Here is a 27977-nt window from a genome sequence, read left to right on the forward strand (position 1 = left end):
TATGTAGCTGAATCATAACAAATCCCTCTTTTTTGCAGTGCCTCACAATAGCAAGCTAATGATGCCAAATGTAATCCATAAATCCATAAGTAAAGATTAATAAATAACCATAGACATATCTCAAAATAATTTTACATAAAAGGCCTGGTTTTCCATCACTTTATACTCATTATTTCAAGAAAATTGTAAGAGGGAAATTAGATCCAGATTTTGTCTTATAAATAAGGTGCAATAAGTGACTCAAGCAAAAGTGAGAACTCCATTTGTCTTGTGAGAACCTATTTGTCTATTTATATACAACTGCCTGCTTTTGCTGACCAGTCTATTATCAAAAAACTTGTTTATTATTCTGGATCTGAATATTACTAAAGCTGCTCAGCATTTAATTCTCAGTAGCATCTCTTCACATTTGGCAGTACAACGTATGGTGAATATTGAGGCTGGATGGGACTTTAGGCAACCTGGACTAGTGGAAGGTGTGCCTGCCCGTGGCAGGGGGTTGGAACGAGATAGTCTTTAAAACCCCTTCCAACCCAAAGCATTCTGCAGCTCTATGAAGTGCACCTGGCACTGGGATAAGAAGCTTTTGGAACAAGTGGCAACACTTGTCAGTGTTGCCTTTTGCTTCTGTCCAGCAGACTGTCAAATCCAAGGACCACAAACACCAGCACAAAGCCTGACAGTGAGTTCCACAAAAATATGAGAGAGGGCTGCCACTGTCCCATGCTGTTCTTATCACAGACTTGAGTTTAAAAAGCACAAAAGGCACTAAGAGCTCTGTAGATGTCTCTTACAGACATTTTGGATGGCTAGTGTAGACACGTGTAGCAAACCAGGCAAAGCATAGGGAGGAGACTTTTAATCACTTCACCCACAAAATTTACCCCCATGTCATTTTATGTATGAGTGCTTCAGTTTCCTGTGGACTTACCAGTCATTTATTATGTACCCATTGCTTAACAAATAGCACCCACTCCTAACCACAAGCTTGGAGAATAAAGAGAAACCATTAGAACAACATAATGCAAAATTAATTAAAAAAATTAGAAAGCCAGGAAGCTATAAAAATAAACACTCTCCAAGCTCAAAGTTACCATAAATGTATGAAGACTGAAAATATAAAAATGAAGAGGAAAACTTCTAAAACTCATTTAATACAAATTTAGTTCATGCACATGCCAAGATGGAGTAAAAGTCTACCATGCCAGAAACCTGAAATAATTTCACCTTTTAGAAAAAAGGCCTGCCCCTAATTCTCTTGCAAGATTTCAGAAATACCTATATTTAATATAGTAGTGCTTTCAAGGGAATTCAAAAGCTAAAGCCATGTTGGTTGGAATAATTTATATTTTGATTTGAACCCCTCAAATAACTCACTCCCTTAATTACTGTCTTGTCTGACAGGGAATCTTGTGAATACATACTGTTTGCTTTAGTCACAGAACATGTGATGATGTCTTTGACAAATAGAGACACTATTTCATGACATTAAATCTTACTTTCAAACTAAGAGCTTTCTACCTCATTTGTCAATAAAAACCATTACAGGCTCCTGCTATGCTATTGATCCTACTCCTAAACAGGAACTCATATGAAGATTAACCTGAAAATAGCCATAATTTAAAAATGCCTCTGACAAATCACAATAAATCCCATTCAGAGTTGCTCATCATTGTCATGTAACAGTTACCCACTTGTAGCTGAATCTAAATAGATTTTGTCTACTGAAGAATCTGGTCATTAAGCATTTAGCCAAAGAATAACTTAAGAGGGGGAAGAAAAAAACCCAGCAAACCATGTTAATAACCACCATTTGCCATGCAGGATCTGAGGAATAATTCCTTACACAAAGACAAACTGCATAGGTTTGCTAGCATTTTTCAAGTTCTGCATTCACCTAGAAATTTCCTGTGCCTTTCAGTGGTCAAATGCAATGACTTTATGCTAAAGGAGCCATATGAACTACCACGTATTTACAGGGGTTGCCCTGTCCCAGATACAGAATCCAGCACTTTCCCTTGCTAAACCTCATATGGTTGGTGGTTGCCCATCTCTCTTAATTTGTTGAGGTCTCTCTGCAGGGCCTCTCTGCCTTTGAAAGAGTCTAGAGCTCCTCCCAATTTGGTGCCAACTGGCCCAAGTAAGAAGCAAAAATACATACTGAGATCTGTGTGTATCCACCATGTAATTTGTCACAATGGGACTGTGTTGGGGGACTCAAGAGGTGGCACTCCTCAAACTTCATTATCCATGGCTTGTATGATTTACTTGGGAACACCTATACAACCTGAATTCTTATGAACATCTGCACTACACATATGAAGCAAAGCTTTCTGAAGGGAAGAAACTTCAGAAGTTTGATGTTGTGAAGGAAGGTGGTCCTTTTAGTAGTTGGGAAACTCAAGTCCCCCTCCAGACCTGCAACATATTTGAAGGGTTTTTGAAACACAGGTTCTGGCTTAGCTTCCTGTGCAAGGAATTCAATTTACATGTGTTAAAATTACTTCTACCCTTAACCAGCATGTTATAAATGAAAACAATTTGGAGATTCACTTCAATACCGCACCAAAGTGTTAATGAACACATTCATAAATGCTTACCAATTCATTTCTCTTAAAAGGAAAAATAAGGTCAACAAACAAAGACTTAACAGAATCACTTGTCATCAGATGACTCACGCACAGCTATCCTTGTAATGAGGTCAAATATTCATAGTTGATTTTAAAGAGCTTCAAGTTATCTATCAGAGTCTTGATTTTAAAATACCAAAAGAAGCAGAACCCTCCACTTCCTTTTCTCTGATAACTAGAGGTTTGGTGTACACACCTCTTCCAAAAATATTGTTTTTCATTATATAAGTAACTTGAGAATATAGAAGTACCTCCGACTCTGGATGATAACACACTTCTCCACAGATATTTTCATCCTTTTTACATTCTAATGAGATGCACATTCTATTACTTTTGCTGCTCCTTGGAGTTTTCAATGAAGTACACTTCTGCCAAGCTTTACGCAGGAGTTCATATCCCAGGATAATGCCATTTGGCTGTCCTGGCGATGCCCAGCTGATTTGAAGGGATCTGCAATAAGAAAATCAACATCTGTTCAACTTTCGGATGTATTTATGCCTCTGTAGCTACTTACATTAAATGATTAGCAGTTCACTAGTTCACATTTTGAAGTTTCTAAAAGGTTCTTCTGTATAATAAATTCCAAAGATCAAAGGTCTAAAAGTTTCTAAAAAGTGTCAATATAAGCTAATACTCCATGAAAACAAATAACACACACAGCCAAAGTCCTTAAATGTTGCTGTTTAAACGACATCTCATTCCTACTTCTGGAAACTTATGTGTAGTAAACTATCTAGCATTTTACTCTTTTCATTTCATAACTCCTTTCCCTCTGTGACTTTGCCAGTGCAGCTTACACTGTGCTCAGCCATAACTCAGAACAGGCTTGTCTTAATCTTGCCTTTCCCTTCTTAAAAAAAAAAAAAAGCTACGGATGTTGCTTTGAGATGTATTCTTCAGTGTAGAATTAAAACTTATTACAGAATCAGTAAGCACAAGTTCCCTTCTGTACTTAAATCTTTTGACTGACATTAAATTAAAAATAAGAAATGGAAGTGTTTATCACTACTAAGACTCAAGACTTCTGACTGAGTGCAGAAGTATCACTGCAGCAGCCTGCAAAGACTGTCTGTAAAACAAAATCCTGTAGCTGATTCCAGGTTTGATATCAGACCATCATCAGTTTAAGGAACAAAATCTCTTAAGGGCTATTAAATCATGCTCAGCTGTAGCATGACTATCACTACTAAAACAAAAATACAAATTTTCCATAGATATTTCAAATGAACACTTCATTTCTTGTTTAATCACTGTGGAGTCTTGCATAAGACACAAATTCCTTTCATTGTGACTCTTTGGGTAGAGAGAAGGAGATCCCAATGCTACATATAGATCAATAGGACTGACAACACGGCACAGCTAGTCTCCAAGCACCTCTTTTTAATCTCCATGTCCCAATTACACAGTCACTGTCAGAATGCCGGTGACATCAGAAATTAGCATTAATTTAAAGTGAAAATGCTACAGTGAAACAGCAGCTGCTGAGATAAACTTTGACATCTTAACAGAATAAAAATAAGTGAACTATTATTTCACTTGCTTGAGGAATAAACAGAGGAACACACACTGCAATAAGGCTTTGCAGACCAGGAATTAATGTCACCTATGAGGGAATAAATTCACAAGTGGCTTGTAGAGTTGCCATTATCATTCCAAGGTCTCCATCTGAATCGTAGATTTAATTCCATATTCCATCCATTGCTATTTTGTATTCTCTACCTATTCTACCACATACACATGAACACATACACAAATGCACTCATCCACATTTAAATAGTGCTACACTTAAAAACAGAAAAGCGGGAAAATACATTGTATAAACTTCAGGAAAAAATGCTAAAAAGGAAAAGAAGGGCAGTACTTCAACCTTTATAAATGCCATTGTAATTCTCTCCTGGTTTTTACACAGAATAGATCACAGGAGCAAAGAAAGCATTCCTAGTCTTAATTTTGAATGATTTGCTTTCTGCAAGTTTCATTCAGATGCTCATGAGTATATTTTCAGAGTATTATGCCAGATTTTTGCAGCTTTTCAAGTCATATTTCTCTCAAATATAATTTAAAATTAGGCCCAAGAATTAACACAATGATTTAAACATTTTGCCTTTTCTGCAGAGTTCAGTATGTATTTCCTTCCTTTAACAAGAAATCACTTTATTATTATTTGAGAGCTACACAACTGGAATGGACATAGCCTGATATAAAGAAAACCTGCAGCTGAACAAGGAAATTGTGTGGAATGGGAATTCACTAACCAGTGCCAATGAGGTAAAGCTCAGCATGACCTTCCAGAACAGGCTCATAGACAAGCAGACTCTTTCACAATTTTGTGGGTGTTTCAGTTACGTCTACGCCTTCTGATGCTTGCCACCCATGGAAAAACGTGGCAACACAGCAAGAGCAGGGCACAGCTCAGTTTCAAAAATAACAGCAGGGTTTTCATGGTACTGCAGAGGCTTTTTGACAGCCCCCATCTGAAGGCTGAGCTGAAAATCTTCTTGAGCAGGTGCAGATTTAATGGGACACGATGGGCGCTTTAGCGCGCAGGCAGCTGTGTCGTGTGTGGTGCGTCTGACACAGCTGCAGGAACACGGGCACAGAGCCTGCCTGTCCTCTCCTTCTACCCAGCCACTCCCTGTGGGATACACTGGAGTTGTGCCTACCCTGGGAAGCACCCACCTGCAGAAGCAGACTCACAAATTGCAGGCATAGACAAAAAACTTTTAACACCACAGAGGTGGGGTGCAACCCTTGTCTGCCCAGAGAACACTCCAAGTGTCTGCCATGTATGGAAGTTCTTATGCTGGATGAGTCCCACTGCTGTCACTGAGGTGAAAATACTGACACAGGCAAGGCAGCCTAGCCAGGTTCACAGAAACAATCTGCTTCAGACTACAAGTCCAAGAAAGCACTTTCAGGAGATAAAGAACAATTTCAAACTGATCCATGGAAGTGTATTTGCTTTTTGTGAAGGAGAGCAAAGTTGAAATCATTTGGCTCAAGAATGTAAAGACAATTATTTTTAACATTTCCAGGTAGAATTTTTTTTTAACCCATGAAAAATAACAGTATTTTTTAATTTTGAGAATACTTCAGATATATTTTGATAAACAGACTTCAGAAATAAACTTCTGGGGTTTGCCTGCTTCATCACCAGCTCCAAGTGCCATAAGGCAGAAAAGGACTCCTGATTTTATTTTTTTTTCTCAATCCAGTAGTAAAAGTTAAACAATGAAGATTAAAGATATACCAAAGATTCTCTTCAGAATCTTGATAATGAATGTTCCATTAGTCTCATCACATGCAAGAGTTAAATTCAAAAAAATCAAAGATTTAATGACTTTACTTTATAGGAGCTGGAAGTAAAAAAAAATAATCACAAGATTCACCTGCCAGTCTTAAGATAGGGGACACTGCTATTATTAATGACTAGTGGGTAATATATTTCCCTCATCAGGAGATCCCACATACTGAGCAACTGCTGCAGCATTACTGCACAGGAGTTAAGTACCTGCTGCATGGTGGATGCAGGGCTGACATAATTAGAGAAGGCAGTATGACACAGTCCAGACACTGATAAATGGCAGCATGCCTCTGCTGTTGCTACAAACTTCCTGGAGAAACCTTTCAGCGCTTCGTGTTCCCCATGACTAAAGCAGGGAGAGCAATCAGGCATCTTCTGGCACTCTGACCATTCTCCCAGTATGGAAAATCAGACTCCCTGGTCTTTAGTTCCCAATATTCCCTTGCTGAAATCTACACTACATTTTCTCACCTTCCATTTGTCCAGCAATGAGGCCAACTTAAAGGCTTTTTAACATGGCACAGCAGTTTGACACCTTCATATTTGATTTCCTTGAAAACTCATTACCAATACCATAATCCCAAGAATTTGTTGCTATGTTTTATCCATTTTTGTTTTGTCCATTTTTGAAAAGTCTTTTTCACTATCATGTTAATTTGAAATAATTCCTCCTCCTCATTCACCCACAAACAGCAACAGATATAGTAACCTTCTAACGTGTCATGACACTGAACACTAAGCCAAAGAATTCACCCAAATTTTCTCCCATGGCCTTATCTTCTTAGAGCTTTCCATCACACCCTGACTAGGGTTTCTCCCCAAGGTAATTAAAGCGCCCTCTCTTCAAAAACCTGTGAGGGATTTTTCCTTAGATTGCCTAAGCTAGGCTATGGTGCTTTCTGAGCCATCAACCTTTGAATTAGGCACGCAACAGAACTGCTGGATTACAAGGAAAAAGAGAAAGAAGAACAGTGTTTTAAAGTGGAATGAACTACTTTCCAACACACCATGAGAATTAAATCTACTACCCAAACTTTCAGTCAGTATTTACATGCATTCAGTACTCAGAAAACTTTCTAAACTGTGCAATAAAATCTAATCCTTGTCTACAGAGTCACATCCTGAGGTCCTAATTAAAAACAAAACAAACCAAAAGCATATCTGATTTCAGTGGCATTTGTTTCTACCTAAACATGGTCAATGCAACCTCTCCCCCCAAAAAACCCTACACGCAGGCAAGAAACACAGCAAAGCAGAACCTGACTTAGGACTCCAGGACTGGGTGCCACACTGTTTTCTATTTGAAGTTTGGCATTATAAAATAATTATATCAGGACTGCGACCTTTTGTGCCAAGTTTCAGCCTGAAGCTGAGTTATTAAGTGTAAGGGGTGGAAAAGTAAGGTATTTATACTGGCTCTGGTAGTATAACCTTCATTAGCACAATGTGGATGGAGCTGCTATCAGAAAGACTTCTAAGTTGGTGGGTGAAATTATAATTTCTGTCATGTAGCACCTTGAGGCAAATTTTAAAACAATTATTTGTGAATGCCACAAAGACATTATCCTACAGCATTCTCATCAATAATACAGCCCCCCAAACTGATTCAGAAGAGGGGAAAACATCATGATTCCAATTAAAGACAATAAACTGCACAGGCTTTATTATATCTCAGGTATCCCATGAGCCTATACTCTAGAATGCTTTTTCCGCTCTCTGATGACAGATATGTATTAAAATGTCCTCTTGTCCACACAAACTGGGGGTTTTTTTGCCCAAGCTTTTTCTTTTACAAAGAATAAACAAGCAAAATTCATATTCAGCCCAGCACCTGCCAAGGCTGTCAGCTGTAGTGTTTGTCATATTTCAATCAAAGCTGAAGCCAGCCAGTCATTTTTATACTGCACAATCCCTACATACTCGAGGACCAGAATTAATGAATTAGCTATTGATTAAATTCCACTCTAGCAAATCCACCGTGGCAAATAAATGAACTACCCGGGGCACATGTAGGCCACGGCCAGACATGTCCGGGCAATCGATCAGTAGTTAGTATTCTTTTGGGATATAAGAACAGCTGATGATAATATGACATGTAGGAAAAGGCAGTGTAGAAACAGAGTCTGTTTCTGGCTGAGCAGATTATAAAGTAGGAAGGAATTTTTGATCCTTTTGCATTCATGTGTTATGACATATTTAGTCTATATATAATAGCAGAAACATGCATAAGTGTTTGCAGTACAGACGATACAGACAAAGGCAGACATAAGTTAAAGCCAAGGGCAAAAGATGAGATCCTGAATTGGGTTCTTATCATCAAACAAGCTTTGACTGTATCTATATGTGTGACAGAAAAATAGCAAGCTTAATTTCACCCTTATACAGAGACAAATGCTCAATTCAAGCAAAACATACAAATAGCAAATAAGAAGCTGAAGTCCTTAAGAGACTGGAGTAGCAACTCCTTTCTGTTGGCCATTTCTGAAGGTTCAGATGTTAGATACCAGTTATTTTCAAAAGATTTGTTTTTCTTTTGATGAAAGAAACACTGCTAATGAGCATACTCCACCAGTAGAGGAAAATCACAGGAACAATAACACAAACACAGGAGGTTAACTGCTTTACTGTTGGGGTAATTCTGAAAAATGTGTTTGCAAGTCGAGTTTTATTTTGTCTTTGGAAGATATTAACTCCTAAAGAATCACTGCATAAGCTGCTACTTGGCTGCTTCTAAAGACTGCAAATTTGATGCTCCCTTTACAATTGGGAAGTTTGCCCATGCCTGTGGATGTAGTGGACAGGCAGTTAGCAAACAGTGGTTCAAGGAGACATAGATATGCATGCCTTTTCAGATAGCTTACTAATTCTTACTGCTGTGATAGGTGACTTTTTTTTTTACCCAGAATTATTCTAAGTTTCCATTATCAGCATCGCATTGCTCCCTGAACATTAATCTTCCTCTTCTTAACTGACAGCAGAATGTGATAATTTTCATTCCACTACACTTCTTCTCCTAACTATTTCCACTAATGCCTTATTTATTATCACAGCACAGTGATACCCAAATGGGTATGTACAATCAACCAAGGGTGAGACTTCTTTGATTGATCTTTCAGTGAAAAAACTCCAAGACCAAAGATAACAACCACTAAAAACGTTTCCAAAGTGCATACAGAATTCTTTCATGCACCTTATTCAATTTTGAGAAGACAACTTTACATTCTGGTCCCCGTTCTCACTACAAATGTCCCTGATACATGAAAGCCACCTACAGCACAGTACCTTGAGCCAATTATGTGAATAATGGGTGCTGACAGCTGCTTTGGCTCATCTTCCACAGTGGTGATCTGGGTCCCATTGCTCCTCACGCAGGCATATACCGTGCAGGCTTCAATCTGATGGAGAGGAACATGATGTTCACATATTCAGCTGCAGAAATTTTTCAGCTCCACTACTTGTTTAGACTTTCTCTTCACCCAAGATATAATTCTTTTCTATTTAAGAGATTCCATGCAGTCAGGAAAATACTGCAGCTTTGAGATAAGTATATCTGCCAAAGATATACTGCACTGTATCACATTTTCCCACACCACTTTCAAAAGAAGGGTACATGCATTCCTCTGGCACTAATTGCTGTTTTCTATTAAATGACCACCAAAAGAGTTGCAGTGAACTTGTTCATCTGCATGTAAATGTAGGTATATTTAGATCCCAGTATGCAATACTGAAAAAAATGTGCTTTCATTTGAGGCTTTGAGTAATTTTTCTATTCCTACCATATATTCTGACGTAAAAATAAAAATAATTTTTCCTTAGTGTGTTCTATTCCTTCATGTCTATTTTGTAAATTAAAAGTAAGAAATGCAAATAGAAATTATACAATTTTTTATGAAAACATGTCACAGAAATAAATTTATATTCATTCAATTCTTGGGATTAAACTAACAAAGGTGAAATAGGTAGTGAAGGATCATAACATTGTTTCTGTATGGTCAACAGGGAAGTTACTCCAAATAAAAAAAGCATGAAATTGAAATACAATGCAGTAAGATTACCAGTGAGATGCACATGCATCCAAGATAATATTGTTTGTGGGAAAAGAAGAAAAATAATCAAAAGGAAAAAAAAATAAAGGCATCTTATTTTGGTTTTACCTATCACATTGATGCAGATATAAATACTAGCACAGCAGAAGAGAAGAATAATTAACATCTCAAGCAACAGAAGGTGGCCATGGTAAATTAATATAGAGGGTCTATAAGTGAGGCACTACACTGAATTTGCATTGTTATTGAGAAAAGACAAATGTGTTTCCAAGTGGCATTCAGAAAGTCATATGTGTATTCATGGACGGAGGTTTGCTGCTTCAGAGGGGCTGGAACATGGAAATCTGTTACAGTGTGCCTGTTACTGTGATGTTTATTTATGGCATGGAGTAACTGGCTGCAAATTTTCAGAATTAAGTACACATGGTACCACTAAGTTTATCTCATATATAATAACGTAAACCAAACCTTCATGAAATAGACAGGAATAGTTACAATAAAGTGTCAAAATCCATTTCTTGAAGAGATTAGTAGAAATTCATGACAGAAAGATTTATTTTTTTATTATTTTTATTATTATGTTTCTGCCCACAGTATTTTGCATTTCACTAGGTATGTGACTAGTAAGGGAAAGAGAGAGAAAGGAAAAAGCAAAGAAAAAATGTTGCACATATTAAGACCATAGAAAGTACTGTGATGATTTCAGAGATCAGCTCTCCTGCCTCCTCAAAAGGATAAGGAAAAAAAATTGATAATGGGTTGTCAAATGCAACATCACTGTTTCACTGTACAGATATATCATGCATGCCTGATGTTTCTTAAACAATTGCAATTTTCTTTTAATGAGTAGGAGTAGAATCTTTGCCACTTTGTAATATATGTTGGGGCTTTGCTAATGCTGAAGCACAGAGCATTTAAGGGAAAGTAAATGGAGTTTTGACACTTTGAAAAAGGAGATAATGGAAATTTGTGGTGAAAAGTGTACACAAACCTAAATATGCTAAAAATAAATATATTCCTTGTATGGATACGCACACAAGCATCAGTGCCAACATATGTCCACGTGTTTAAAGAAATTTACAGAACAATATTTTTCTTGGAAATCCAAGTAGAAGCAAATAAGTAAAATTAAAGTATGTCACACAACCCAGAAAATATATTCTAACCTGAATATCATACACGGTGAAGGGAGACAAATCTGCCAAAAGAAAGGATCCTGGCTCGCTCATTCCAGTCTTGTACTGCTGGTTATTTACATAGACAGAGTAGCCTGTGACAACACCATTCGGGTTTGAAGGCGATGTCCAGATGACACGTACAGCTGTACTGTTGATGATGACAACCTCTGGAGGGAACATGCCCTCAGGCTCTAGAAATAAAGGAAGAAACTGAATAAACTCCAGCTGTCTCTGCAAAAGCACTTGTTTAACCAAATGCAGATTAGTATTTAGGTTTAGCAAAGGGTTCACTGCTTATCTGCTTTCCTCTGATGAAGTTATCACAGTCTGTAGTCTTCTGTAAATTGGCTTATTATACTCTCAGTTAGAAATCATGAGAGCTGATGGTAAAATGCTTTATACCAACAGCACAGTGTCAATCATCAGTAGTATGTGGCCGGTGAGATATGGTGATAAATTGCTCACAAATCTGCACTGCCAACATGCAAATATTATTTTTATGTCTCCCCAATCCTAATTCTTCAAAAAAGAAGGAAAAAAAAAAGAATAGAGCATTTTGCTTTTAAAGCAAAACCTGAGACCAAAATACCTTATGTCTGATGGAACGTGACAATATCAGCCTTATAGATGAAGCAATATGCAATATTGCCATTATGTAAATGGTTTCAAATGTTGATTACTCTAGGTAATGATGAAGTCTAACATTTATTAAAAAAAAAAAGAAATAAAACCAACACCTTCCTTAGCGTTAAATTACATAATTATCTAAGCATGTCAGAAATAACTATGCAAAGGCCTATTTTTATCATAAGAAACAATCTTTACCAGTTGAAAAATTGCCCTTACCATCAATTCTATTTTATAAACAAAAGGTGCTGACCTTTGGCATGAGAAAGGAAATGGAATCCTCCCTTAAAGTGCTTTGCTAATGACCTGGAACACTTGCTTCTGAGGTAATGATATTATAATGTTTATAATGAGACTTTATAAAGCAAAAAGATTAGAAAGACCATTCTAAAGACATTTCAGATGCACAATTTTTTTTTATTATTATTTTATCCTCAACCTCCACCCCCAGCTTTGCACTTGCCCACTGACATAGAAATGACTCATAAAGAATTTTCTTAGAGGCTGAACTTGCACCCAGAGTTTCTAGTGACTCAGGAAAGGCCTTATGTACATCTGTCATGTCAAAAGCATGTCGCTTCACAGAGCAAATCTTTTAAAAAACCCTTTAATTGTTTCTAAATTCCACCATTTATTGATATGAACTCAGTTCCAAACTTAGTGCACACAGACAGGAATATGCAGGAGAAGATGAGAACAAACTGGGTTAATATCTGCTATTAGAGCTTTTGCTTCTGTCTCAGTGGGGCTGTTTATTGATCTACCCCATGATGACAACCAGCACTTAAGCATTTTAACGTTTTAGACCTTTTTCCTTTTATACCGGAAATTTTATAATGGAAGGATGACTGATCTCAACCCTAACAAAAATCAATCAATTTCATTCTCAGATTTTAAGCTAACCAACCTCCATCTGAGGTAGTCACATGCACAACTTCACTGTTGATGCTGTGGACTCCGTTAAAAACTTGAGAAAATATCTGATACTCTGTGTTGGGCTGCAAATCATCTATGACTACAGAGTTTACATCAGCCTGGACCCTCAGAGATCTTCTCTCATCAGTAGAATTCAAGAAGAGGGTGTAGTAAACAACATCTCCTTGTAAATCCTGCAGTGCTAGGAAAAGAAAGGAAAAACATTGGGACATCAACTGGGGAATTTTCAGTCAGCAAGTTTCTTATCAACAACATTCATTGTGAAGAGTAAACCAATTTTTATGCAGAACCTCTTATTTATAAAAAAGGAAATATTCCATCAAGCGCCTCCAATCTCACCCATTTAAAGAATGACACAGACTGCTCTCCCTAATTTGTCAAAATCAATAATGGTCCCTCATCCTATCCAACACTGGAGAAAGCTTTCTTTCTCTAGACATCCCCATGAAGACAACGGAATAAAAAAATTAATAGGCAAAACCCACTGCAAGGAGTGGGGTGCAGGCCTTTTTCCTCCTTCCCTTCAAACTACACTTCCCAGAGCCCACTCCAATCCTGTGTCATTCCTCTAGCCATGAATAAATGACCTGTGCCCATAAATTGCACTGACATTCAGCTTTATCCAGGTGGCATTTTGGTCATTCACCATACAGTGAGAAGCTATGTGTTATTGTTTCAGAACAAGCACGAGCACATCATCTACATTTAAAGCTGTAACACACCCTGAAGCATTATACATACAGGGCAAGAACCCCAGATCCTCACATTTCTTTGTAAAATGTGTTTTACCCAGTACTAACTTCCCCAGAGAAAGACAGAAAAAACAGTAGTTTTCAGGCTACACAGGGAATGATATTCACTGGTCTGAGCTGATGGATAAGCACAGATTCCAGGAGAGTCTTCCCCATTTTAGTGACTCAGATGCCAGCTGTTATCTTATCTGTCCTTTGTCAAACAGTTTAGGTTCAGGTCTGACTAAATGCAACTTCTTTTCCACTAGACATCGAGATGAGAAGTATAATTACAATGAAAACTGTGAGCACTAACACAAAAATCTTGAAATGACATACCATGCTACCGAACAGGACTCAGCTCACTGAGGCAGAGCACTGATAAAAGCCAAAAGCATTTTTTCAGACTTAATAATACATGGGTTTTGTCACCGAAACTCCTAATCAAGAATGATACGCTGCTTTTGAGTGGTACTGATACCTAAATCCTAAGGCCTAAATCCTTAGAAGTCAGGAACTTTCAGCAGGGAAAGACAGCAAGGCAAGTTATGTTGACGGCTCCCAAGTTCCCAAAGAGAAAACATAACTAATTTAAAAACTAATATTATAAAAAAGAATGAAAAACTGACAAACAGAATAGTTAATATGCTTATTTGCAACACAAGAAGTAATAAAATATGATAAGGTTTTCAAATAATGAATGGCCTTGTCTAGGTGTTTAACTTCTACATTCACAAACATATATGGAGGAAATTTCTAAGATATGAATGAAAATAAAACCAGATTGCATTACCTACATCTAGAAGGTCAGGGGTTTAGATTACCAAGGTAATGAAACTTCAGTGAGCTGCTCCAGATCTATTACATTTGTCAGTTTTTATAAGCATGCTCACTTCAGGCATGCAATTATAAAATAAAGAGACTACATTTGTTGCAATTCAGCACCCAGTCCTTACAATATCATTTGCATTTAAGTCATGAAGAAATTTCCCTCTGCTGTATTAAGAAACCAACTAGAGATATTGGCTAAATTCATTTTAAGGAGCAGAGCAAAAAGAGAGAGAAAGGGAATCTTCTCATCATGAAGGAACGTGGATGTAAATTTTTATACAAAGGGATGAAATAGGCCACAAAGACAACAGGATTTTGTATAGTACTGCTTTAGACATGTCTCACGAGTTTGCATTAACTATTTCTTCATTTTCACTATTCTCATTCTCCAGAAAGAGCATATAATAAATACAAACATGACCGAGAAAGAGCAAAATGCACTTTTTTTTCCTATTTTTTTCCTCTCCTTTCAAGGACATTTAGGTATATTATAAATCAAGGCAAGGACTGTGTTTCCTCTGAGAGCAAGGCAGGCCATGGTAAGTGATGGCAGGTTAACATCTAGTTACTGGAATAAATACTAAGCACACTTACTTGGTTTTGTCCATTCCACTTCCACGGCAGTGTGATTAACAGCACGTGCAACGAGGACACTTCCCTTCTCTGGTAATCCTGCTAATGTAGTAGCCATCACTTCCTCACTTGATGTATATCCTACCTCGTTGTGCACTATGAGCTTGTACTCATATGTTGTGTACCTAAGACATTTTAAAAATAATTAAATGGAATGAAAAATGCAGACATAGAAAATATTTGCTGTAAACCTCCCTGTTTTTGCTGTTTCTTCTCCCCTTGTGCAAAAATTCATCTGTACGGGATGCACCAATGAAGACATCATAAGAGGCATCTATTTTGTGGAAATTATTCAGCATGATTAACATGGTAACAAAAATAAAACACACTATTTCACTTCTTCATAGTTTCAGCTTCTGAGGTGTTGAGAGATTATAGCTCAATTCAATATGTAATTACAGAAGTGGCAACCTGCCAAAATTTGGATCAGAATTTAATCAAATGAGGCTTTTTTCCTCTTTTGGGAAACCCATTGATTTTAACTTGCAGAATCTCATTTGTAAAAGGGATTCACTATGGAGTCAGGACTCTTCCACTACAAAAACACCCCAAAAAAGGCACCTAGGAGTTCAAACTCATTCAATAATTTTCCTCAGAACTGTGCATATTTCAATAGCAGAGATTTATTAAAAATTACATGTGTATTTAGTAAATCAAGTGACTGTCATGTCATCATTTCTTCTCCATAGCAAAAGTCATACTAATGTACTTTAAGTGGGATTTCATAATCTCAGATTTAATTTCCTTATAAAAAGCCTCCCAAAAACTGCACAAAGACAGAAACTCAGGATCATCTTGTTCAAATTTTCACTGAAGCTGCAGTGGGATAAATGTCTACAGATACAATAATAAAGTGTGCAAGAAATGCCTAACATTTAGAGATTTTAGTACAAAAATTACTCACCCACACTGTATATTTACTTTACTTTTTGTATTTATTTTAGATGCTTTACTATAACACCCTGATTTTTAAAAGAGCTAAACTTCAGCAGTCCCACTAAGAAGCAAGCAACTTAATGGGAACTCACTAGCTCGAAGTCTAACTCTAAGCATTGACAAACAGGGAAAATATACAAAACTCATCTTATTTCTCTCTCTGCTTCTTCTGCCACTTGCAGATATTTAATTTCTTCTAGGACATTGTAGCACACATACAATAAAAGAAAAAAGAAAGTACTCTAGTCTTGGAATTTAGTGATGAGAATTTGTGATTCATTTTTGATCCATATTTTCAACAATGAAAATCAAATTAGCCTGTTAAAAAATGAAGAAACCATCTGACAAGATCAGTAATTCTGAAACATGCTTAAAGTATGACAAATGAAAATAAATGCTGATACATGAATTTTCTTTTGGGAAAAATAAAGCTTGAATGCTTGAGCATCTTCTCTCCAGCCACAAACTCCTGAGCTGTAAACTGCAAAAACATAGCTGCAGGTTGCAGAACCTTCCCCAGGAGAAGTGTTCAGGTGTGTCCAAGGCTTAGACACACTTTTTTGGGCATAGCTCATTCAACTCAAAATGTCATGGTGCCTAACAATCGGTCACTGAGGCTCTGTCTGAAGGTATTACCACCTCTGAATTGCTGACGTAACTACATACACAAAAATATGCTGCTGCACTAAAATATGCAAAGCTAAAACCAAGGACAACTCTATGCAGACTTTCAAGCATGGCCGAGAGAAACAAATGGGCACTTGGGCAGGAGTGGTACAAGAACAGCTCCGTGAGCATTTATTGCAACAGATGGAAATGAGCAGTGACTTCAGCAAGCAGGCAGGAGCAAGCCAGAGGCAGCAGCCCTCAGCTCGCTTCGGTGTGTCTCTGACAGGAGCAGAGGTCACGTTCTCCCGTTTCCCATTGTGCTCAGGAGGGATGCTTACTCAATTTTTACAGAAGTAGAAGGAAATAACAGATATTTGAGGGTCAGTGATTGACATGGAGTTCTCATAAAGCACACCAGCACACAGAACACACACCCTGAAACCATGCATGAGGGTTTTCCTGAGACTTTGAAAAATCCAATGCAGAATCCATGCTGAATCTTCCATTACAATTTCTTCATTTGTGTGTTTTGTCTTAAGGATCAATAGCCTTGACTTCAAGATGTAGAAACTAAGGTTGATCACGAGTAAATGTCTTGCTCTACCCCACACAGCAGGTCTGTCACATACAGAGGAACAGAGAACACACTCCTTTCTAAATACCCTGCATTTAATGGTGATGAAGCTAATACAACAAAATCAGGTGAAAAAACATTGCTGAAAACAATTTTCAGGTGTTTCCCTCAAACATGCACTCTGCCTGTGCTATAATTTTGACAACATGCAAATCTACAGCATCTGTACACATAAATCTAAATTGTTTGATTGCAAGAGCGTATCGATGCTAAAATTTCATGTGACTTATTTTCATTTGGTTTTGAAAGCTAAACAATGTATGAGTCAAGAATGACACACTAATAATAAATCCCTGCATATTAGAATGATTAACACCAAAGATGATGACAAAAAATATTTCATTACATAATTAATATGTTCACTACATAAAGACACAAGAAATACTTTGAACTATTAAACATACACTATACAAAATGCCAGCATTTGTTTTTATAGTTTTTGTAATCTCACCTGCTAAGACCCTTATCTTCATAAAACCACTGAGTTCCTGAGTAAATATTGTGCCACAGATTTAAATCTTCAGGGGGATTTGATGCAAGTGGTTGCTGGATTTTACGTCTCAGGAGCTCATATCTAACACAAAAGACAAGCAGAACACCAGGATTATCTCAACTAATGTTATTACACAAAAAAAAAAAAAAAAAGAACCCAACCAGGTTTTTTTTAAAGCCACACATTATTTTGTTTTTACAGCTGTAAACTTCCTGAGATAAAAATTCTTTTTAATGTTTTGTGATTTAAAACATTCAATTACTAAAAAAAAAAAATAAAAAAATCTAATTTGAAAATAGAAAATGAAGCATTTCCACTTGAAAAAAAAAATAACAACAACAAACTAGTCTATTCAATGATTTATGGATTTTAAACTTTGTGGAAATGTTATCAAGAGCAAGTCCAAATAGCCCATAACAGTGTCTTATGCAGACTTGTGTGATAAGCAGAGGTTGCTCCAGAACATTAAATGATTACGCCTCTTTCTTGCAAATGTACTGAAACAAAGAGCACTGCCATTGTTCTTTTACTATTAGTAATAGCTTAAGTGTGCCTTTGTACTTAATGTGTTTGCAAATAACCACAGTGTAAATTAAAGGAGAAAACAGGCACAGAATGAGTTAACTGTTCCAGCCATCTGTACACCTTAGCAAGGCACCTTTGTGTTTGGGTAGAAATTCATGATGTGAGCTTGAAAGACCAAATTATTTCATCCTGGTTTTAATTGGTATCTGAAACAGTATTCCTGTCTCTGTTCCAAACAGCAGGTCAGCCAAAGCCCATCTTTCATCAGGTCAGCCATGAGACTGCCTGATTTGGAAAACATGCTTTCCACCCAGGCTGCATCACACACCCTCGATCATCTTTTATACAAAACCTTTATGGAATTTAACAAAAATTAAATAACTTAGTGTCACAAACTAAAGGGGATAATATTATAGTTTGCATTTCCTAATCATTCTAGGGATTACAAAGGAAACTACACTCTAAAGGAAACAAAATTAGATATATTTGTTCAAAATCTTTAGGATTATTACTCTTTATTACATTCCACAGGACTGTTTAATTTATTCTTTCAATAATTGTTCCAGTTTGATACCCCAGCAAATTAGGGTCATATGCATATATATTCCCTTAAATACATAACTTGATTCTCTTATGTGCTGAGCTGCTCTATTTCATCTTGTCCCTGCCTCCCATTCTGGAAAGGAACTTACTGCTAAATTCTAGACAGAAGTATGTGAGCACTTAGGAAGATTTTAAACCTGTCATTTTAAATTCACATTTGTGAAAATGTTTACATGTTTAATTGTTCTGCAGAATACCTTGGTGTGGGTCACCACTCTGTTGTAATTATCATGCTGACCAACGGCTTTGTGTGTAATTTGACACTCTAAGTTAAGATCAACTCCAGTCTAATAAGGACATGTTAGACAATACCATCCTAGATTTAACAGGTACTGCGTACAGCAATTTAATGTTGCTTCAAAACCAGAAATCAACTGAGATGCTCGTATGAGAGATCTGACACTTCCTGTGCTCCACAGCAGCTAGGGAGTACATGCATAACTTCCAACAACTTTTGCCCTTGAGTTTAGGGAATAATCCTCAACAGGTACAAGCAAGCATTGTGCCACTTAGTGATGCCAAACTGAATTACTGCAGAAATTCAGATTATAACTTCAGAAATTAAATAGCAAAAACTAATTAAACTCCAACTCTGTCAAAAAAAATCAGATGACTTTATAACAAGAACAGCTCTCACATGAGTGGTTCATCAGTGTCAACCTAAAGACAGATCATTACAGCTTTATAGGAAACCATCCTGGCACATTCTGTCCAATATATTTCATAGACGAGTCTTGAAAAACATCAAATCTTTTTGAACACTGAGTGGCGATCATGTGTAAATCACCCCCACTGGCAGCTGCTGCTGCTGCTCTGTTTGCTGCAGACTTCTTGTTCCATCATGCTGTACAGAGCAGCTGCTTCAGTGGTTGTTCTTGTTGAGGGCAGCATGGCACACCATGAAAGAAATGAAATCTGCAGATGTAGGTCGTGCTGAATTACTTCAATAATCTATGGTAAAATGGTCATGTTGTTAACCCCAGAATAACAGACACTGCTTTTCTGAAACTTAAAATTTTACTGTAGAGCAATCATCATTTCATTCAGTTGTAGTGTGGCCTAATTAAGCCTGAAGAAAAAGTCAAGCTACTGTGCTGTAATAACATACACAACTGAAATGGCATTACATGATAATTATTGAACCTATCAGTGCACCTACAAGAGAGCTACTAACCAGAAAATATGGACTACAGAGATATAATTCCATGCACAACGTTTCATGATATGTTAAAGCACTAGAATGAACAATTTGACATTTTTAATTGAGTATATATAAAATATATTTGTCTTTATAAACCTTTAAGCACTCAAATCTATATTTCTTTACTGTATATCTACACACACACACACTCAGTATTCAACATTCAAGTCAAGATTCCCATCCCATCATTCTAGACAAATCTCACAGGAGATTCCTTTCTTTGGCTCTTGTGGTGAAACCCAGTCTGCTGTACCCAGCACTTCCCTGCATTTCCTATTTTGGCTATATCCTCACACTTCTAGCCCTTCAGCATTCATTTTTCTCATGCACTATCCTATTTAAAATTTATTCATCACTTAATATTTGAAGATTATTTCACGTCATCATCCTTCCAAATCATCACTTTCTCTTCATGTGGAATAATCCAGAGTATTGAGAATATTGGATGTGTTAATTACTCGTTTACAAAGATCTTTTCTTTTTCTTGTCATTTTATTGGTGGAACTTGTTGCCTGAACTCATCACCAAGAAGTGGCCAATGCTGCAGCCCAAACCACTTATGACTTTGCAAATATCCTGTATTTGCTCCTTCTGGTTTTTCAGACAGCACCGATCTGAGACCCAGAACTTTCCAGCACAGACAACACACTTGCCCTGAATAATCCTGACTCTTCTCTGAGCCCTAAAGTGGAATTTCAAAAAATCCAAAATTAAGAGATCACATGACGAAGTCTGCATCACTCAGAATTTTCTGAGTCAGATTTAGATAAGGAGAAGCAAACTGCCCTCTTAGGCTCAGCTTACCTCAGATGGGGACCATTGGGCCTTAGCGGCGGCTGCCAAGAGATGGCAATCAAGGATTCACTGATTGGAGTCACAGACAAGGGACTGACACTCTGAGGAATTGTCGAGGGTGTGCTCACTCTTGTGGGCAAGCTCTCGGTGCAGCCTCCGAGGAAGCCATCCCCTGCAGTGCAAGCTATCACCGTGACCGAGTAGTTGGTGTAGGGCACCAGGTTGGTCACCAAATGGCTCAGCCGCGATGCAGGGTTCCCAGCGATGACAATGCGCGGGTCAGGCATGCGAATCTCATAGTTCAGGATCTCTCCATTCGGAATCAGAGGAGGCTTCCAGGAGACCTGGAGGAGGAGGGGGGGAAAAAAATTTAAATAACAGATTTCTTACAGTCACATTGCAGAAATACAGACACAGCATGCTACAGATGGACACAAGCGGGAGCTGAAGATGTTCTTTCAATCAAAACTGACTTTTATTTTTAAAGGGAAATCAGTTAGAAATCTAATATTTCATTTTAGTGAGGTACACAGTACCAGTTGTAACCATTGAAAAATCTAATAAAATGTGAACACATCACTCAAAATTCCATGAGATGTTCAGATGCATTAGCAGAAGCTCAATACTTATCATAAGTCACTTATTTTCTTAGAGGGTATTACCTGGCGTGCTTGATCACCAGTGGCAGAGTAAAAACAAATTTTACTTTGTGTTTACACAGTTTTCAAAAAGACATAACTGCATTAGCTTCTGTAAGAAAATAAATGTTTCTGCACTCTTCATATAAGGAAACAGGCAGGTTTTCCCTTTTATTTTTAGTTAACAAATTACACTGGTAAGTATCAGACAAAGAACAGGGACAATTTTCCATTTTAACAACTATAAAATTATACTGAGAAAACTTGATTGCTAAAAGATTGGAAGTTACATACAGAATTCATGGTTTTTATAGATTTATACATACACAAACATATATATACACATATATATACATACTGCTAATCTTACTGTGGTTTTGTTCATACTGAACTGACATTAGGTGAGATTTTTTTAATTTTTAGGGTTTTTTTGAGGGAGGAGGTAGATAACACATTTTTATATATATATTTGTTCTTACCAGCTCCGCTGAAGAATCACACACAAACTATTGCACTACAAAGTGCTTGAATGTTCTAAATTATTTTTTAAGGCTTTTTTGCCATGGTACCATGATAGAGGGGCCATCAGACAGGCACAGCAAGGACGTGTAACCTACTATGTACTAGGAATCTCAAAGTTTCAAAAAGGTAGTGCAAAAGCATCTATCAATACTCATGTCCCTAGAAATCCCAGCGCAGGAAGCACACAAACTTTGCTTTGCTCTGGGACTGATTTCCTCACCATTTACCCACTCATCTATAACAATTGCTGTCTATTTTCCTCCCAGGCATGAGATAATTAAGGATTGAATACAACATAGAAAAGAACATAGAAATGGGGAAAACATAGATATGCCTAAAACCCAGGTATATGTCTAAAACCTAGGTAAAACAAAAAAAATACTGAAGTGTTTAATAGCAATACCACTATACTTTAGTTTCAGTTAATTTGAACTTTTTCCTTAATTCTCTAAGTCTTCAAAATAACCATCTTTAAAAATGTATATGCACAATTACACAGGGCCGTGGAAACAGAGAAGCTTGATTTATAAAATCATTTTTTAAACATGGGATTACAAAATGTTATATTTTAGGTACAGAAGGACCTCTTAGGCCATCAGACTTGTAAGAAAGCTGGCAGCAAAGTGATGGACAAAGCTGAAGGATTTTGATAACAGAATCTGGAATACTATTAAACAGAGAATTAGAAACAGGGTGATCTTGAGTAAAGACAGCAAAACCAAGATTATTGGTGCCCACATAGGAAAGGCTTAGCTCTGGCTAATTATCAAATGCTGTATTCAGATTTCTGTTGCTTCTGGCCCCAAATCATGTTTGAACAAATAAAGAAAATACCACTGATAAAGGAGTGCAAAATTTCACACAAGGTAGCAATTGACTCTGCACCATTCTCACAGACACTGAGCAGAATTCTCTTTTTGAAGTGTTGCATGTGATCTAGATATAAGCTTAGGAAACAGAAGAACAGATAATTAGCACAGACAACAGAAGAAGTTTTCAAGTACAAGTATGTGCTGGTTTTGGCTGGGAAGAGTTATCTTCATACTAGAATGGGGTTATTATGGAGCTGTTTCAGATTTGTGCTGAAAACAGTGTGGGTAACACAGGGATATTTTTGTTATTGCTGAGCAGCATTTACAGAGGGTCAAGGCCTTTTCAGCCTCTCACCCCACAACAGCTGGGATGAGAGCCCTTTCTTCCCACAATAGCTGGGAAATGGAGCAAGAGGCAAGGGACATAAGTCAAAACAAGGGAACCAAATGCAAAGAAAAATAAGTGATACACAGTCAGAAACTCTCATGTCTAAACCTAAAAACTTACTCTAACATAACTTGTGCAAGATTCACCATACCATGTAACCCCTTCACATAAAGGAACAGATTAATGAAAGAGAACAGAGACTGCTCCATAACCTCAGCTCCTGATTTTCACCCAGTGTGTGCACTAGCTGGTAACACCTTCAAAAACTCCCAGGTGCTACTTCACAGTATTTGTTGTGCTCTAACAGGTACAGCAGCTCATACTGTAAGTAACAGATATGCTTTGTGGTGCTTACAGTGGGAAATTTCTTTAAATTTTAATTTCTTTTTCCCTGAGAGAAATAAAAACCATTCTGAATAAAGAGTATATTCAGCCAGCAGACAATGCAGTTTATTTTTGTCTGGGTATGGCTATCTCACACAAAGATATGAAGATCTGTTGTTGCTCGGATTAATAATTTTTTTAACTAAGTAGTGGGATGACCAAGGATACTTCCTAACCCTGCTGTGTCACTTGAGCTGCTTAGAGTTACCTGTGTCACCTGGGAATGACAGGACATGCAATCCTTCACAAACATCTCTTGTTAAGAGGCAAGGGACGGCCTGACCCATAAATGAAGATGATGGAGCCAGCCTGGTTAACACACACGTGGCACTACTGGACCTCTTCTCCTCTTGGATGTGCCAAGGTTTGAGGTAAGAGCTTGGCAATGCATGAAAGCAGGAAAGCTCACTAGACCGGCTGTGTTGGAAGCAGTAACAGTTTGTTCATTGATTTGAAGCTCAGCACTGAGACCATGAAAGAGGATGCCCATGAGGAAGAGAGAATAAGGTAACTACTGGGAGAGATTAACTGATTCAATGTAATGACTCTGGAAGCTTTCATTTAAAGATCAAAGGACCTTATTTTCTCCACCACAAAATTTAAAGAGACAGAAATTAGCCATTTTCCCCCCATTAAACAGTTATAACCTTGGAATTTTTTTCCTTTTTTGACAGCAGTTGGAACCCTGCAACTTAATTCTGAGCTATCTGAGGAGAGACATTGGCACATGTAAGCTATTTTACTGTTCAGGCCTGGCTTCAACAGTTTGCTTTTAAATCAGTGTGTTTGGCTTCATTTTATTCTCATTTCTCCTAGATACTGCTTGTAACCTCTACAAACAGAATGTAATAAATACACTACTGAGAGCTTTTCACTGTTGGTCTCAAAGCACATTGTAAGTCTCAAATTGCAAATATTATTATTCCAGTTTTAGAGATAGAAAGACTTAATCCCAGACTAAATCACATATCAGAAAGAAGCAAAACTCCAAACAAAGACCTGTTACCCTAATTCTGCATTCCAGCCACTGGACTAGTCCTCTGACAATCTCCCAGCTCCCCCAGAATAGTTGGGAGAAGAATTTCCTCAAAAATGCTTATCTGTCTTAACAGAAATTACTGTGGCTTCAATCAAGAGCCAGGATCATACTGGAAATGCAAATTATGAGAAAGGTCACTGATATTTCTGCTCATAAACTTTGCACATGAGTTACACCCAACTGCAGCAAGGACTACTACAGAAGAACAGCATGATCAAGTTTGCAGTAACAGATTGCTACTACAAAAACTCCTATGACTTTGCTTGAGTAGTTGGAAAAAGAAAAGAACATTTACGATCCTAAACATCAACACTAGAGAGTTTCAACTTTATCAAAGGCAGAGAGATGATGCTGATGAACCCCCACTGTATAATCCATACCAAATGAGCACGCTGTGCAAGAAATCACAGTCCTAACATGTGGAAAACCTCTAGTGTGCAAGTTAAGGTTGTTCCTACGGGTGTTGAAATATCCTAAGTCACTCAAGCAGCACTTATGTGTCAAATGAACCAAGGTCTCCCTGACCTTAGTAGCATTACAAGGCAATCTCCACACAAGGATTGATTGCTCCTAAACAACCTCCCTGATGCACCAGGCATACCTGCATACAACTGGAAGGGTGGTGAACAAAGTCCAAGCCCTTTTTTTTTTACTTTCCCAGCATGAAGCTGTTACCTGGGCATGCTACATCTCCCTTTAGCAGACACAGCTTGGGAATTAGGGTTGTTTCTACTCTCAAAATTATGTTCTGGGGTAACTGCAGACTGAAGTGTTTGGAGAATGAAATAGTACAAGGGAGTTTTAACCTGGAACAGAGGAAGGGTCTTCACAGCCTCATTCTCTGCCACACAGTGACCTGCAGAGGAACACTGAAGGATCACCTCACTGTTAGCACCGACTTTAGTGACCTTGGAGTAATTAGCATTGCATCCAACATTCTGTAATCAGAATCAACTTCCCAGGACAGCAAACATTAATGTGTGAGACAAAAAACACTAGCTCCAGAACATGTGCCTATGACTAATTCTGTGGGAAATGGAAAATGGATAAAGAAAATACCTTTTTTGTCATGCATGATACTCAAACTGTAACTACAGGGTATGTTGCTTTAAATGTGTCAGTGATATCTGTTCCTTACAGCTGAAATCTTTCTCCTGTGCATTTTAATCCTGGCCTATTTACAGAACAGGCATTTAGCAGTCCACTATCCAGCTTCTGGGCTAATGAAGAACAGAAGACAACCATAAAAATAGAGACTTGTTTATTTGTGCTTGCTCACTTGCATATCCAATTTAGTAGTGAAATTTGAGAGACAGCTACCAAAAAAGTTTATCACTGTTGCAATAACTGATAATCTACTGTAACGAAAGAGTAGAGATGGCAACTCTTGAAGATACTGTGACAGCAAACTAATGACATTGTTCAATGTGGAGGGTGCAATAGCAGCTTTCTTTGCTTCAGATTCTTCTATACAAAGAACAGAATGGCAGGTGAACAGCAAAGAAAGACACTCATCTCTGCGGGTAACAACAAACATGAATGACAGTTGAATTAAAAAGCCTAAAACCCTTCCTCAGTCAGCAAACTCATGAGGAAATACTTCAGAAAAATAATCAATCCATGGAAAATCAATGACATTATTGAATCAATATGCAAAACAAACAAATAAAAGAAATTAGAATAGCAATTAGGTGCCACAGAATCACCACAGCCCTTCATTCCTCACAGGCAACATATATAACATATATTAAGAGAGAAGTAATAATAATTTTTTATTTTTCTCATTTTGTATCTAATCAAATTGCAGGAAGTTTCTTTAAATGATGCTATCATGAAGGAATTGCACTGCACAAGAACTATACGTCAATGAGGTATTTATTCCATCCAACCAGGAGGAGACCATTCCCTTACAGACTCTTTATAAACACTAAAAAGAAAAAAAAAAAGTTTCCCCTGGAGAGAAACAGCAGGATTATGCACAACTCATGCCAACTTCTACCTTGAGAAAAAAGTTACATGAAGGATGACAGGAAATGGCTGCAGTTTTTATCTGTCAGTGGTCCAGTTGGTGGCAGTCATCAGTGAGGGAGAGCAATACAGGTAAGTCTGGTGAAGCCAATAATTAAGACTGCAGCTGCCTTTTCCAGGCCAGAATCCTCAAGGAAGTACCCCAGCAGCAAAAGGGAATTCCTCCTACCAAAAGTTATAAGGCCAAAGTTGGAATGTTTGCATAATACAGTTAATTTAGTTCAGTGCACCCAGCCACATAATGCCTTTCCTACACAAAGAACTCCATCAAATAATTATTCACTGTGTAAACCAGCCTCTTTCTCAAGCCACTCAACCTAGCTACATTCCCAAATGTCATATCAGTGTGAAGTGTGAGATTGAAGCAGCACAGCAATTGCAACCCTCACAAGAAAAGGAAACAATTTCTTTTCTACTTCTGTCCATTAGGGTATAGCAAATCTTGTGTAACAGGAATAATGTTCATGGCATTGGCATATACTAAATAAACGGCTTTTGCAGTTGCTGAATACCTCCACTTCACTTTGGCATTTAATCAGCCACAAAAGCAGTTTATTGCGCATTATACTCCGCTACCATGAACATTATCAGTTCAGCAAATATTAAAAAATATCATGCAGGTGTCACAGAAATGGGTACTTTAAAAATTATCGTCAGCCTTACGCTTTCTGTTGCTCAAAGGAAAGCAAGTTAAATGTTATGGAGAGATATTGGTCCATTCTGATTAAAATGAAATGTTAAAGGAGCACACACATATCAGAACTGTTTATCCTGAGAGTGACCTGCCGTGCTGATACTCTCCTCCTTGCAGAGTGAAAGCTTTGGTCTGAAAATAAGCTGTATACTCAAGTGAGTATTATCCTGGAGCACTTTGAATTCTTCACATCCTCAAATCATTTTTATTGATTCAACGACTAAAATAAAGGAATGGAAATATGTTTCTCTTTTTTTTGTAAATTCTCTCTGTTTTCAGTAGAAATAAATATTTGGACTCATGGTTTAGGGATTGGTTGCACTGACAGCTGAAAGGCTCTATTGATTTGCTACTGTGGCTTGATAACGGAACCTCTTGCTAATCTTTCCCAAAGCGCCCTTCCAATACCTCCTGCTCTAACCTGGGAGGACGGCTCTCTCTAGGGTGAGAGGTAATTAAAATTTCCTTCCCAAAGAGATGCCTTGTTTTTCACCCTGTTCTTAAGAGCTGCCATCACAGACACTGAGGTAAGAGCACTGTAAGCACCAAGGACTCCACAAATTTCATTTGAGCACTACATAGGTCATATATGCACTACAGGTGTGCTGGGCATAAGCTCTCAGGAGGGAAAGTAAACCTTTTTAGGACACTTATGGGCACCAGTGTAAAGCAATTCCACATGAAATCCATCCTATTTCCACACAGGAAAACATTTCAACCACCAGAAGGCAATCCTTGCAGAATACTGCACAGTTTTTCT

General features: G+C 37.6%; 1 protein-coding gene across 1 annotated transcript in view; it reads right to left on the reverse strand.

Moving 5' to 3' along the window:
* USH2A (usherin) overlaps positions 1-27977 on the reverse strand; it is a gene marked incomplete at its 3' end in the record, with an annotated part of 372555 nt that overhangs the window by 98523 nt on the left and 246055 nt on the right. Inside the window, exons 41-47 of the mRNA XM_084203202.1 lie at positions 20722-21056; positions 17547-17669; positions 14878-15041; positions 12693-12902; positions 11147-11349; positions 9217-9329; positions 2882-3080 (exon numbers count right to left, since the gene is read on the reverse strand). Coding sequence (XP_084059328.1) covers positions 2882-3080; positions 9217-9329; positions 11147-11349; positions 12693-12902; positions 14878-15041; positions 17547-17669; positions 20722-21056 — 1347 coding nt within the window. The remainder of the gene's footprint in view (positions 1-2881; positions 3081-9216; positions 9330-11146; positions 11350-12692; positions 12903-14877; positions 15042-17546; positions 17670-20721; positions 21057-27977) is intronic.

Source organism: Fringilla coelebs (genome assembly GCF_963513975.1).
Source record: "Fringilla coelebs genome assembly, chromosome: 3".
In the NCBI taxonomy this organism is placed as follows: domain Eukaryota; kingdom Metazoa; phylum Chordata; class Aves; order Passeriformes; family Fringillidae; genus Fringilla; species Fringilla coelebs.